The sequence below is a fragment of the Cervus canadensis genome, chromosome 12 (assembly GCF_019320065.1).
Source record: "Cervus canadensis isolate Bull #8, Minnesota chromosome 12, ASM1932006v1, whole genome shotgun sequence".
Taxonomy (NCBI): domain Eukaryota; kingdom Metazoa; phylum Chordata; class Mammalia; order Artiodactyla; family Cervidae; genus Cervus; species Cervus canadensis.
The window spans coordinates 390,412-405,382 of NC_057397.1; the positions used below are offsets into that span (position 1 = coordinate 390,412).

At 47.6% G+C, this 14,971-nt stretch overlaps 1 protein-coding gene and 1 long non-coding RNA gene across 3 annotated transcripts in view; one reads left to right on the top strand and one right to left on the bottom strand.

Moving 5' to 3' along the window:
- ASAP1 (ArfGAP with SH3 domain, ankyrin repeat and PH domain 1) overlaps positions 1-14,971 on the bottom strand; it is a 327,644-nt gene that overhangs the window by 24,538 nt on the left and 288,135 nt on the right. For both annotated transcript variants that reach the window (XM_043483127.1, XM_043483126.1), the window contains exons 19-24: positions 12,724-12,910; positions 12,402-12,487; positions 11,229-11,344; positions 10,851-10,918; positions 9,546-9,653; positions 7,889-8,114 (exon numbers count right to left, since the gene is read on the bottom strand). In XM_043483127.1, the coding sequence (XP_043339062.1) occupies positions 7,889-8,114; positions 9,546-9,653; positions 10,851-10,918; positions 11,229-11,344; positions 12,402-12,487; positions 12,724-12,910 (791 nt within the window). The remainder of the gene's footprint in view (positions 1-7,888; positions 8,115-9,545; positions 9,654-10,850; positions 10,919-11,228; positions 11,345-12,401; positions 12,488-12,723; positions 12,911-14,971) is intronic.
- LOC122450834 lies at positions 6,098-9,015 on the top strand. The gene is made up of 3 exons (XR_006272239.1): positions 6,098-6,426; positions 7,486-7,617; positions 8,705-9,015. It is a non-coding gene; the product is annotated as an uncharacterized LOC122450834 (long non-coding RNA).

A 14,971-nucleotide genomic window follows, 5' to 3' on the forward strand; every position in this document is an offset into this window, starting at 1 on the left:
TTTCCTCTTTTCTGATGACTTTTATAAATAATGAAAGCTCTAATGTAAAGGGTTGCGTGGAAAAAAGGGAAACACAAAAACCCTCTTCTCCCCTCCAATTCCAATTTCTAACCTGTCCTGGTAATCACAAAGGTGCAAAGTGTTATTTGCTTATTCATGTCCTATGCAACCCTGTAGACTGTAGCCCACCAAGGTTCCTCTGTCCATGGGATTCTCCAGGCAAGAATAGTGGAATGGGTTGCCATTTCTTTCTCCATGGGATCTTCCTGTCCCAGGGATCAAACCTGGGTCTTTGGCATTGCAGACAGACTCTTTACTGGCTGAGCCACTAGGGAAACCCCAGAAATCATAAACCATCTATTATACTGCAAGCTTGAATAAATTGTTTAAGCTTCACTGATTTCTAAAGGTTTTTAAAATTGTTTTAAACACCCTAATTTTATTTTTTAAATTGGAGCATGATTGTTTTACGGCTGCGTTAGTTTCTGCTGTAGAACAATGTGAATCTGCTGTATGTGTGTATATATCCCCTCCCTTTCAAGTCAACGTTTTTAAAAAGATTCCACTTTCTCTAGAGGTAATGACAGGATAGCAATAATGATACTAACATCACACACAGACACACACGCACACAAACCATTACTACCATTTCTAATGTTTTTAGGAAAAGAAAGGGATTTTTAAGTAGTATATATGCTGTTAATTTTATTTCAAGTGACACTGAAGTGGCTGCTGTGTGCCTGGGCACCTGGGTGATGCTGGGCACCTTGACAAACCTCTCTTCGTGATTATTACCAGGTATATGATTTAACTAAACAACAGTTTGCACAAACATTGAAAGAAGAAAAAAAGGAAAGAAATGAAAAAAGCTAAGGACACTGCCACCTCAAATGTTTAAGGCAGGAGGGTAGGTACCCGGTGCCCCAGAGAGGCTCCAAAAGAGCCTTCTATATTCCACGTATTAAAAGAGAAGCTTAATTACTGCTGGCCTCCTTCCTCGGAAAACAAGCTCTGCTGTATCCCATTATCAATTATGGTCAGTACCAACACAGACTTAAACCCCTGTCTTTCAGAGATAGTCTTGTCTTGAAGTAAATACTGCTCAGCTTAGGAAAACGGTCATTTGCTTTAGGATGACATGACCCTGTGGCTGTAGCATTTATTCTCAGTCCTACTGACAGATATGTGATGGAAGTCTGTTACCCCAGAGCAATGCCTAATTATGACACCAGTCACTGCCGTTTCAGAAACGATTTTATTTTTGCAACAATACAGGCATTGTTACTTTAGCCTTGGGTTTGCATAGGGCATCTCAGTTTTTGAAATATGTTCCTATATGGTGTTCCCCTCAATTTTCATAACAACTCTGTGAGGCATGTGGGTCAGGTATTGTTCTTGTTGCTAAGTTGTATCCAACTCTTTTGCGACCCCATGGATTGTAGCCCACCAGGCTCCTCTGTCCATGGGACTCTCCAGGCAAGAATACTGGAGTGGGTTGCCATTTCCTTCTCCAGGGGATCTTCCCAATCCCGGGATTGAACCCACTTCTCCTACACTGACAGGTGGATTCTTTACCACTGAGCCACCTGGGAAGCCTGGGGTCAGGTATCACTGGCCACATTTCGCAGCTAGGAAAGTGGAGCTGGAGTGATAAAGGTTAGGTAGCCGAGAGGGGCTCGGCTGGACCACGATGCAGGTCTCTGGGGCTGGCAAGGGCTCGGCCTGTCCTAAAAGCCAGGCCAGCATTTTCTGGGCTCAGCACACGTTGATGCAAACGGCAACAACAACGCTCGGTACTAGGAAGTGTAACTTTCCTCTTGGAAATAGATGGAGAATAGATAATAGACAATGGTGAGATTCTCCAGCGGCTCGTCTTTAGTGCCACCTAGGGACTTCTCGATGTAGCGCATCTGAAAGGCCATTCAATGGGTTCCAAATCCTGCCTGGAAACACAGACGGCCAATGGGGCCATGTCTCTGGGCAGAGCGCTCTGTGTACGTGATTTTAGGAGGGAGCAAACCAGAGCAGTCCTGCAACCAACCACAAACCAAGCAAAATCAAGCTTTCTGAATCATCATGTTAAAAATGTAGGGGTTCATGTTCCCTTCATCACGTCATCAGGCTGCCTTGCCTCACTTTCTTCACATCGGCTGCCACAGTCTCTAATTATTCCTTTTCTGCTTGCTTGTCACGGCCTCCTTCCCCACCATGCTGCAGGTTCTATCGAGGTCAGGCTTTTCTCTGGCCTGGTAAGCTGAATTTAATAATGCAGTGTCGAATAAATGGATGAATAAATTGCTACTTCTCTTGTTTTAAGGCTAGTGATCCTTAGGGAAGATAGAATGTCTCACTTAGGGAGACAGAGCAGAAACCAGGGAGAGAGGGGACCTAGTGAGGGTGGCTAGAAGTTCGAAGAGAAACATTCAATGCTGTAATCTACCTTCACAGAAAACACACATACCCAGATCCACCTACCGTTCTGGTACAGAAGCCACAGAAAGGAAGGTGCCACTGAATCTTCCCGACTGGTAGGTTATGAGTTAAAAAAGGATGAAAAACATTATATCAGACCCCAGGGAAGCAGACAAAAATTTTTCAAGTTGTAAAGAGCTCAAAAGATTTCCAAAATGAGTAACTCATCTTTAGGCACTGAAAACGATGTTTTAAGTGAAATAAACCTGAGGACTGGCCCAGTCAGGAAAGAAGCAATTCCTGCAGGGTAAAGAAAGCTAAAACAGGGACTTCCCCTGGTGGTCTAGTGGCTAAGACTCCACACTCCCAAAGCAGGAGGCCTGGGTTCGATCCCTGGTCAGGGAACTAGACCCCACATGCCACAACTAAGCCTGGTACAGCCAAATAAATAAATAAAATATATATTAAAAAAAAAAAAGGAAGCTGAAACAAAAGAGAACAGGAAAGAGTAGACACAGCATCAAACATACTCAAAAGGGAGGCAAGATTAACAGGTGGGGAGGGGAGGGACTTGGGCAGCCGAGGCATGTGGGAATAGGCAGAAAACACCCTAAACCACAGGGCCCACTAACATTGGCTATTATGTCAAATTATCTGCCAACACTTTTCTTAAAAATATGGGTCTAGACTTACAAAGTTGCTATAAATAACGCTGAGGTTACATTATTAGAAAGGCTTTCACGAGGAGGCAGGGTGTAGCGCAGCTCTTGCTGGGGGTCCGCGTGGGTGGGCTGTGGTCCTGCGTTGCCAACAGCCTCTTGGGTCTCCTGTCTGTTGGACACTCTTCCCGTGCCTTCAACTTGAGCGGCCTCCCTGGACACGCCCTGAGCTGTGCTGCCGAGAGCTTCTCCCGGTCATCAGCTCGGGGAGGCCCCTCACGGAGGCCGACACGTGGCCAGGGCTTGGGAAGCTCACCAGCCTGGTGATGCTGTGTATCTCAGAAGCCACGGTACCCCCTGCGGTCCCTCCACCTCAGCGTCTGTCAAGGGCCAGCTCCAGTGTGACCTTATCCAGAAGCCTGCTCTAACCCTCCTGTGCCCTGGAGCAACTGCGGCTATGAATATTTCTGCACACACAGGCTGACTGGTACTGCACACTCTCTACCCAGCATCAGACCCACACTGTCTCCTCCCCAGGCTGGAAGCCTCCTCAGGGCAAGGGCCACACTGTCCTCCCCTCTCTCAGTGCCCGGCATGTTCTGGGCACAGCCTACGGACAAAATTCACGGTATAAGTCGGGAGGATTCTTCCTCAGTGTCCTTGTATCTTTGAAAAGAAAGTGAAAGTCACTCAGTTGTGTCTGACTCCTTGTGACCCCATGGACTATAGGCCATGGAATTTTCTAGGCCAGAATACTGGAGTGGGTAGCCCTTCCTTTCTCCAGGGGATGTTTCCAACCCAGGGATCGAACCCATGTCTCCTGCACAGTAGGCAGATTCTTTACCAACTGAGCTATCAGGGAAGCCCTTGTACCTTTGGTTCTTAATAAAACAGAGAACCCAGAGGCCCCCCATGCTAGGAGACCAAAGGTACACCTCTGAAATTTCAATTTAAAGAAAAACCTAGAAGGTGACTTTAAAAATTAACCTGACAGTTTTGGGCAGAAAACTGTCTATAGAAGTATAATATATATATTCTAACATGCCATATGTGTTAATGACAGGAGCTAATGACAGAGTTATACAGACAACTCTGGACAACGCGAATGAAAAATTTAGCATTTTCTTTTTTTAAAATTTAGCACTGTCTAATGGTTTTCACAGTATGGAGCTTCAAAGAGAGGAGAGTTTACATCACTTAAAACATAGGTAAAGATGCACTATCTTCATTTAGAGAAGAACTGTCTGTGTACAAGGAAGAAGCTACAAACACCTCCTCGCTCAGAAGGGGAAACGGAGGCAGAGTGCGGTGGAGGGAGCGTGTGGAGAAACCATGGTGGGTCAGCCGTGGAGCCGGCGCGGTCCCAACACGGCGGCGAGACGCTGTGAAGGACCCAGCATCACAGGACACGCGAGAGCTGTTCACGTCTCCTTCAACCTCCTTCCGGGAATATTAAGAGCAAAGAGCCAAACTCAAGGGGCTCAGGGTTGGCTCCTTAACGCTTCCTCAAACATACTTCTATGCAAGACGCACAGCAAGGACTTCCTTTCCACGCCCTGGCAGTCAGGCGGCCGGGCTGGCCAGCCTGCGCCAGTGACCACGGCCCAGGGTGGGAATGACAGAGGTGCTCTCGGCCAGCGCAAGGTGACACATGTGATGCTTTAAAAAGGAGCGAGAGAGACTGAAAAAAACAGGCCACAAAAATCTCCCATCCCACAATGCCCACCCCCAACCAAAACCTAGAAAATTCAACTGGAATGAAGGACAGTGGTCCCTGGGAAGTATCAAAATCAAGCCTTTCAAGTTGCTATCTTCCTATGAGATTAAAAAAAAAAATCCCGGGAAACTTAAGAGTCATCAGCATATGAATCATGTCCCTCTGGGGGAAAACATCTCCTAGGCTCCCTGACTCACACTCTGAGGGTGGTCGGCCACCTTCAGACCCCTGGGGGGCGGTCTCCTCCCTGGCCACCCCTCTCTGTTGCCACAGACCTCAAAAGAGAGTCAGAGAAATGGTGTAAAAGGCTTAAACAACTGAGTGTGGGCATAAACATCCTGCAGGCGAACTGTCTATCACATTCAGCAGATCAACTGTCTGTCACGCCCCCAGGACATCTGGGTTAGTTTTCTGAGTATCCCCGTCCTTGCTCTGGCCACACATTTCTGGGATGTGCTTTCATTGATTCCGCTGTTGTTTATTCATGCAACAAGCGCTGACGGAGCACACCTGTGCAGGGGATGCAGGGACAGCTCACTCACAGCATCCCTGCAGGAGCAGAGGGGGGAGTGGATGAGAGACTTCCTCCACCCTTTCTTCAAACCTGCAGCGGCACCCGCAGCTGCCCCGATGGCCAGCTCACCCCTCTCTCGTCCACTGGAGCCCGAGCTCCACCCTTTGCTACCTTCCCAGGACCCGGGACACTTGCAGAACTGAACATCTGCAGCAGGACCAAATAGGCTGTCGTGCTACATACTGAAGGCCCACGCTGTGCCAGTCACTTTGTGAATATGACTTCACACTCTAAGCAAGGACCCCGCCAGACGCCCAATCCTGAGTTTTCAGACGAAGAGCCTGAAACTCGGCAAGGTGAGCTGAATGTGAGAAGGAGCAGGGCGGGGCACGCTTAGCACTTGAGAACGCCATGCAAACACGATCACTTTCCTTCCCACACGTAAGGGCACGTGAGCCAAGCTGACCGCAAGAAGCGGCTCCTGTTTCGAATCCTTTCTACAAGTCACGGGTGGGCCGGGCTTCTTGTCTCTCTCCAGCTCGGAATCTGATGTCCTGCTGTGAACGGCCTGGAAGAACACTCCTGATTTTAGCAGGGAGGGACGTTATATTCGAAAACGGGATTTTTGGGGGGCAGGGGGTGAGCAGTCCACCCTCAGCTGACCACGGCTGCCGTGGCAGTCTCTCAGCACTTGATCCAGCAGCTGGATCATTAAGTCAGTCTGGTCTTTGTCTTCTGGGCCTTTGGTAAAGAGCTAATGAGAAATTTATTCAAGGCAGCAACAGATACATACTCTGGCGTTCAGTCAGTGTATTTTATGGGTTTCTGCGTCCCCTTGAGATAGAATTACAGGAAGGGGTACAGGGAGGTGAGGGGGGCCTCCTGGCTCCTAGGACTCTGTGTCATTTCCTCCTGTAGACCTCAAGATTCTCAATGACCTGGAGGCTCTGAGAGGCTATCATCACTTTTTTTTGTAAGCACAATTAGGTCCTCTTTAGGATGAAGAGAGGAACACTGCTCTGAGCAGACTGCTACCCTGATGGGGAACACCATCACCCAGAGGTGAGCGGCAATACAGCCTTCTTACGGAGCACCTGCACCCTGACCTGCTAGTGATGTGAAAGGTACGTTCCAGCATAACGCATGGGATGGGAAGAACCACGCCGGCGGGTGAATGAGCCTGTTGCTGCTCTGGTCACGGGTTATCTCTGATGGGCACCGTTCGTGCCCAAGTCTTATTTTAACTTCCTCCACTATTTTATAATCTCTGAGGCCATTTGGGGTCTAAGAACACTGCTCCCATTTATAACACTATTTCAATGGAGAATAAGCTCTGAAAAAACACTGTTTTGAATAAAGCTCACATTCCCCAGAAAAGAGCCCCAGTGTGACTCCAATAGGCAAGGCATTGTGCCCGGGGAGCCCCTGAACCTGCGTGACCACAAGCCAAGCACACAGGCAGGATTCTGCACTTGGATTCACTGGCTAAGGCCAGACCTGGAGCGCCAGCTCTGGGCACCTCTCGGATTCCCCTGGGCGGCGCTCAGTTGCGTCCAACTCCTTGTGACCCCAGGGACTGTGGCCTGCCAGGCTCCTCAGTCCATGGGATTTCCCAGGCAAGAATACTGCAGTGTGCTGCTGTTTCCTTCTCCAGCGGATCTTCCTGATCCAGGGATCAACTCTGGGCCTCCTGCGCTGGCGGATGGATTCTTTTACCACTGAACCACCTGGGAAGCTCCCCGCCACTCGGCAGGGTGACTCCTTAATGTTACCATTTCTGCTTCTCAACCTGTCCCCATGTAGGTGGGAATACATGGACTTTCTGGGCGGGGTGTTCTACGGATTACAGAAATGGGGTGGGGAATCTGCAGACTGTCACTCCCAGCACAGTAACCCTCCTCTGATAAGATCCTGCCCTGGTTGGCGTCTCACGGAAAAACCACTCCTCATCAGAGCGCACGGGAATGTGGGTTGGGGTCACACAGCACTTGGGTGAGGACCCCAGCCGCCGAGACCCTCAGGGCAGTGACTCAGCCTCCCTGAACCAGGGCCCCGTCTGCCTGGTGCCACCAGCTGTCCTACGCACCTCATTCTGTGAGCGTGGAAAAAGAGGTTCTGGGTTTAGGGTCACTCGTGAGGCAAGAGCTTCGTAACTATTAACTATCACTGTTATTACATTTTAGTGTCGAGGAAAGAAACTTCTCAAAGAAGAATGGAAATCCCACCCTGTATTACACAGCAAAGAGCACTGGTTTTGGAGCCATGTGACCCTGGATGGACCCTCAACTCCACCACTTACCGCTGCACGACCTTGGGTGAGTCACTCTACCTCAGTTTCCTCATCTGTACAATGGGCACAAAAGCACACACCTCACGGGAAGTTGTGAGGTTCACATAAGACAAGGCACGAGGCGTGCCCGTAATGCTATTTCTCGGCTGTAACGCAGCAGACGGTAGGGTCCCTGTTTCAAGGCGCCCTGACGTCACAGCCCTGCTGCTCACACTCACCCCGAGATTCTGACCTCAAAGCTGGGTGGGTTCCCAGCTCTGAGGATGGAGTCACACGGCCCGTCCCAAGGCTCGTACCTTTCGTGGCGTTTCTGGGAGGCAGCGGGGGCGCCTCCGCGATTGGTGACGTGGGTGAGTCTGTGCTTGCGGAGAAGATCTGGTTGGTGAAGGCGCCGTAGGAGAGTCGCTGCTTGTCCCTCGGCGTGCCGAAGCCCGGCAGTGAGAGCTTGTCCTGCGGGGAGATGCTGGACGAGTGGCAGAAGCTCTGTGGTCGGGGGGAGCGCTCCTTCTTGATGGGGCTCGGCTGGCAAGTGAAACAACAGTGCGGGGGGTCAGCCGTAATCAAGGTGTCCGGGGGACGTGGGCAGGGCAGGCTCAGGAGGGGATGGGGTTCCCGTGGCTCTGCCCATCGGGAATCAGTCACATGAAAACTTAAAGAGTCGTGACACAGCACAAGAAGACATCTAAAGAGTTCACGTCTGACTCCTGTCATCACCAGGGTCCCCCTAGGGACATGCCTGTGAGGGCTCACAGTATTCAGAAGCGTAAGGTTACAGACTTAATCTTTTTTAATTTTTAATTTGCATTGGGGGTATACCCGATTAACCTTGTGGTAGTTTCGATAAAAGAGCAGAGGGACTCACACACATACATGTATACATATCCGCACACATACATGTATCCATTCTCCCCAAACTCCCCTCCCAGCCAGGCTGTCACTAAGCCTGAGCAGAGCTCCCCCCGCTCTGCAGCAGGTCCTTGCTGGTGATCCATTTTAAATACAGCAGCCTGTGCGTGTCCATTCCAAACTCCCTAACTGTCCCTTCCCCCATCCCTCCTTTCTGTTAACAACCATAAATTCGCTAAGTCTCACAGATATAACCTTATCCACAGATACCTCCCCTGTGCAGGACAGTTCCCCAGTGTCTGGACAGTGAATCCATCTGTAATCTATGCTAACTGTTTGTTCCCACTCAGCCCTTTGATGTCCACGCTCTCCACCACCCTCCCCCTTCTCATTCTGCATCCTCTTGGGAGGGAACCTCACCCATGCCTGTGGCCGTAACTGCCAGCTAACATTGATGACTTATTAACATCAGTTAAAACAATTGATGCTTTTGAACTGTGGTGTTGGAGAAGACTCTTGAGAGTCGCTTGGACTGCAAGGAGATCAAACGAGTCAATCCTAAAGGAAACCAACCCTGAATATTCATTGGAAGGACTGATGCTGAAGCTCCAATACTTTGGCCACCTGATGCAACGAGCAGACTCATTAGAAAAGACTCTGATGCTGGGAAAGATTGAGGGCAGGAGAAGAAGGGACGCAACAGAGGATGAGAGAGTTGGATGGCATCACTGACTTGGTGGATATGAGTTTGAACAAGCTCCAGGAGATGGTGAAGGACAGGGAAGCCTGGCGTGGTGTAGTCCACGGGGTCTCAAAGAGTCGAATACAACTGAGCAATTGAACGACACATGTTGATGACTCAGGCCTGCACACCTAAGCCCAACCTCTCGGATTCCAGACACTTCCAACCCCTGTTGGAAGTTCCACAGCAACGGCACCCATGCAACCTCCAGATTTAGAACTTCAGTGGCGCAGAGAGTCACCTGGTCCTGCACAGGTAAGTCAGGTCATGAGACCAAAATCAACCTCACAGAAAATGGATCTTATCTGCACAGTGGAGAAAACCCGAGAGCAGCACTGGAATTCTGAGGCATCATCTCCACTCACTTTGTCATCCAGGTCGTCATCACTTTCATCCATCTCCTCCTGTCGAAGATTCCACTCATATTCCACGTGGACATGTGGATTGAACTTTCCAGATTTAGCCTGGGAAAGCTGAAAGTGACAGCAGGCGGAACCGTTTCAATTTAAAGGTGAGACACCCTGACATTATATAAACGCCAAGTAGCTTCCACCTCATTCCTGGTTTCAGATTAATCACCAGTGGCTGCGATGCAGGCAAAACTCTGATTACACAAATGGGACAGACCTGAGAGGTAGTGCCAAGAATTACAGGCAGAGCCTTTCTAATTTGGATGACTTTTCTTCGAAATGAAAAGTTTTCTTAACATTATGAATATGCATCCCAAGAATTTACAACTGTAAATTGTTGGAGGGCAAAACTGGAGTCAGAAAAGTTTGAAAGGTCTGCCTCTAAAGTCAGATGGCCCTGGTTCCACTCGGGGTACACTTTCTTAGTCATAAAACAGGGCAGGAGTGACTCAACTTCCTCAAAGGATTCTTACAAAAAATAAAGAAGGACAACTGCTGGGCCTGGGCACTTGGCAGAAACTCCAGGGAGCATCACTTATCCTTCCTGTCTTACCCTTCTCTGTGGCTAAGAGAATCATGCTCTATGCAAAGGCCCAGAGGTCTAAGCAAGAACTAGTGGGACTAGAGATGAGTGTGTACATAGAAGGTGCAGGGCAGGGCATTGAACAAGATGGAAATCATTACACTCTGAGCTTTACTTGCCCTATTTTTGGAACTGGCTTCCCAAATAATTCTATTTTTTAAAAAAAATTATCTTATTTCATTTTATTTTTGGGGACAGCCTGCATAATCTTAGTTCCCCAACCGGGGACTACACCCAGGCCCCCTGCAGTGGAAGCTTGGCATCTTAACCACTGGACTGCAAGGGAAGTTCTCAAATAATTATTTAGCTACAGAGAAAGACTAATGTCCTGGCAAATAAGAAAAAGCAGTACTTTGGGACATCCTTGTAGGTCCCCCCAAGAAACCCCCAAACAACAAAAATATCCCCAGCACCTCAATCAACAACTCTGGCTGGTAACAAGACCTCTCAGATGCCTTTTAGGTGCTACACTGTAACTGCACGGAAAAGACGTGGATGAAGAATTTATCACTTCACTGTTTTTTAAAATGTAGCCTTAGTGCTGGTCTGCATTACTTTAGCCTGTGTCCTCCACCTCACCTCCTCCTCAGAAAATCTGCTTCTCTCACCCCCAGTCTTGGTTTTTCAGAACACCCTTCTTAAGGCAGAGGGTCTAACCCATTTCCCATTCGGCTTACCAGGTCTTCACACTGAGTGGCTTTCAGTCTCTTTGCTATGTCCAGGGCGGTCTCTCCAGCCTGATTAACTGAAACAGGGGGAATACATTTGCACGATTATCTAAGATGCATCTTGAAAAGGCAAAGAACAAGACTAAGTGTACAACGGAATGGGCATGTCTCAGTTTCAGCAGACTGAATGCTCTTACAGTGGTTATTCTTTCTCCCCTTTTAAAAAAATGTATTTTATTTTTTGGCTGCACTGTACAGCATGTGGGATCTTAATTCCCAACCCAGGATGGAAATTTCACCCCCTGCACTGAAGCGTGGAGTCTTAGCCCCTGCCTCTCCCGTGAAGCCCCTCACTGCAGCTGTGAAGAGACACCCGCCCACACTCACCGACGTCCACGGTGGGCTTGCTCCTGAGCAGCAGCTTCAAACACTCTGGCTTACTGTACACACTGCAGTAGTGCAGGGCCGTGTTCCCCAGGGCCGTCTGCTTATCCAGGTTCCCACTGAGAAACGACAGCATTCGGGAAAAAATGACTTGCTCCGTAACTTAGAACAGATGAACCACTGTTACCCATGCTAACCACTGAGTCAAATTTGAGACCTACTTCTTAGAGGCAGGGAAGACGATGATGTTTCTAGCATGACACCTGAATTTATAAGCAGCATAATGACAACAATGGCCAGCACTCTTGGAGTGCCTATTGTGTTTAGGACAGACACACGTCTCTTATACATATTAGCTCACTTAATCTTCACAACCACCTTAAGGGGTGGGTATATTATCACCTTTATTTTTCAGACGAAAACAGTTACAGAGGATGAAGTCCTCGAGATTACCAAGACACAGATGATGGAGTAGGGATCTGAACACAGGCAGTGTGTCTGGAGCCAATGGTATGAACCACTGCGCTGAACCACCTCTACAGAAGAGGCTGGGAGTTACAATCTGCCTTGAAGAACGAAGACACTGTTCTTTGAATGTGGGTTCAAATCCCCTATTTTGATCACTCTCCTTTGAATGAGCTCCAATTCCTCTTCCTAATCTGATTACAGAACTACCAAAAAAAGAATTCAACAAGCCCAAACATCCTGTGCTCAATACTGTTCTTATTATGTCCTAAATTTGAATTAGCAATTGAGTCAGCCACACATACTAAATTTATGAACAATGAAAACTCACAGTGTTTTATTGTGCTGTTAAGTCTCCTCTCTTTCAACCTCCCTTAAGTAGCAGGTTTTGGACACAGAGAAAAGATTTTACAGTTATCTAGGCCAAGGGTTGGCCAACTATAGGCCATGGGCCATATCTGGCCCTCTGCTTGTTTTTTAAATGAAGTTTTATTAGAACATGGCCATGCTCACTTGTTTACATACTGATCATGGCAGTTTTCACACTATGATGGCAACATTGAATGGCTGTGACAGACACCTCATGGCCTGCAAAGCCTATAATAGTATCTGGCTCTTTACAGAAAAAAATTGCCGAGTTCTGATCCAGGCTATGAAGAGGGCTGTTTGTGTCAACTCACAATGCACATTCAGAGAAAACTAAAACTGTACCAGTTTTGTACAAGGAAGTCCACCAAATGGAGAGATGTCTGGTCTGCAGTTCGGACTGCAAGATGAAGAGCTGTCTCCCCAAGCTCCTAAAAGGAAAGAACAAGTATAAATGGGGTGATCAGATGTCCTGGTTTGCCTAGGCAGGCTTTGTTTATGTCCAGTTGCCTCAAAGCAGTTATTAATAGCAGCCCCTTTCACTCTCAAATTGTCTTGATTTAGACATGGTCACTTAATGTGTCACCTCACTCTGTGCTGTTATGACGTCCTCTTTTAAACTGGCTTTCCACATCCCTCCTCACCCTGCTTTTGGGGAGGCTGTTACCTGTCCGGGTTCCAGCAGCGGTTCCATTAGCTCCACCCCCTCTGCATAGACTTGAATTAGTGCAAGTAAATCCCTGGATTTGATGGCCTCAAGCAATTCGTTCAGTTTAGCTGATGAAGATGAACAGGTCTTCCGTGAAAATCTATGATCTACATACTTTGCAGTGATATATTCCTTCCGTACAGTCCTAAAATAGACCAAAACAAAATGAACTGAGATTTTTTTATTTTCCAAGAACTAAGAAAAGATTCAAATTTTTTCTGACAGACAGTTCTGTGAAGAGTTATTTCATTTAAGACACACTTCTCTTCAACATTCCAGCCGACTAGGTTTAAATCAAGCTGACTGCGGCAGAGACAGAATGAAGAACCTGATGGGAAACTGAGGCTCCACGAGGCTGTCGCTGCAGCGCCTCCCACAGGCCATGCGCGGAGCTCCAGGGGGACAGATGGTGGTTCTTCCTGCTGTGGACAACATGCCCAGAGTGGGGGTGGGCCTGGTGCAGCATTTCTCCTTCTCACCGGCACCCATCCCTCCTCTGCTTCGGTTCAGATGGTTCTGAGCCTGCCTCCCCAGCTGCAGGGGTGAGTCTATGACCTAAGTGCCCAGACTGCCACCTTTGGGGAAAGGCTGACGTTGACACTGGCTCAGAGGAAAGGAGAGACAAGAGTCAGGAGAGTGAGCTAGGGTCCAGGTGATGCTGTCTGACATCTTGGATACAGACGTGCCTGAACTCAACTTTTGAATTTTCCTTTTACGTGAGCCCATTAATTAAAACACAATGAATGGATTTGGAGTTCCAATCTTAGTCCTACAGCATACCAGCTATGTAACTTTGGTCAAACTACTTAATCTTCAGTTTTTGTTTATTTCATCTGAAAATGAGGACAGTAACTCACCGGTATATTTTGAATTAAAGAACATACAGTACCTAACAGGTGCTTTCCGCTTTCCAAGAGGGCTCTAATTCATGGAGTCTGGCTCCTGAGTCTACGTGAGAGATTCAGAGAATCACGAGCTCTTATAAGGGGAAGGCAGGCCAATGCTGCCTCTCACGTGAGCAGTAGGAAACAAAAATCCATGCTCTTAGAAAATTTATCCTAAAGTAACGCCTTCAAGGTTTGGGTCACGTAAACACTTAAAAAATGCTGCTGTGAGCAAGACTGGGCTGTGTATGAGCTGAACATTTACTGTTACCACATTTGTGAAGTAATCCCGGACTGTATTTGGTTGTGGTTGTCTTGTAATCAAACTAGCTTCTGAAAGCCCTGTTTCGAAGTGCAATATGAGCTCATTAGTGTGGAAAAAAGACATGCAAGCAGTTTTTGTGGTAGGATGATGGTTGGACATCATTGTTAAACCACACGCCCCCCAGATTAGCTTCGGGTATTATACATGCCCCCAACATCCTTGACTTCTCTTCTCTGACACTTAAACCACAGCTATGAGTAAACAATCTATTGTTTAATTTTCTGGTTAGTACCCCGGTGTCCCGAGGACAGGATTTATACCTAGTTTTGTGCTTTGCCAGATCCCCAGCATCTAACATAATACAAAGCGCAGACTAAATATACAATATGCATTCGTCGAATTCAAAGAAAAGACAACTGCCAAAAGGCCTTCTGGAAGATTGCATTTCACAATTTCAGACTGAAAAAGCATGTTCATCGAATGAGCACCATAATAATTTTAGTGCTTTGCAAATTTGGTGCCTGAATAACACCCGAGAAGGGCTGGCAAAACACCGAGGCTGGTGTCTGCTTCTCTGATCACTTGAGTCAGAATTAAATCTCTCTTCTTCCTATTTATCCACAGGATTTAGAATTTTAAAGTTTAAAGTCAACGTAAACCCTTTTGAATAGGTTTAAAGAGTCACATGACTCGACAATAATGTGTTTACTCAGGGGGTCTCATGTCTATGCCCACCCCAGAGGAAGGACTTTTATTAGTTTCCTGGGTATTTGCCCGTGTTTCTTTAAGCAGATCCAAGTTAAAATAAATGTATATGTTTATGTGTGTTCTTCACTGTTCAAATCACTTTGGTGCCTGAGTCCAGACAGAATAGCAAGAGTTCAAAAGTGAGGGATTAATCAGGAGATGTCCCCAAAATTTGGTTCCTGAGTCTGGAGAGTGATTCTGGGTTGGGGTTTAAGGTGCGCCTATATGCACTTGCTCCCATGCCCTCTACCCTTCCCTGCTCCAAGGGCAGCATGCAGTGATGGCTGCTCTGTACCCTGATGTTTTCACT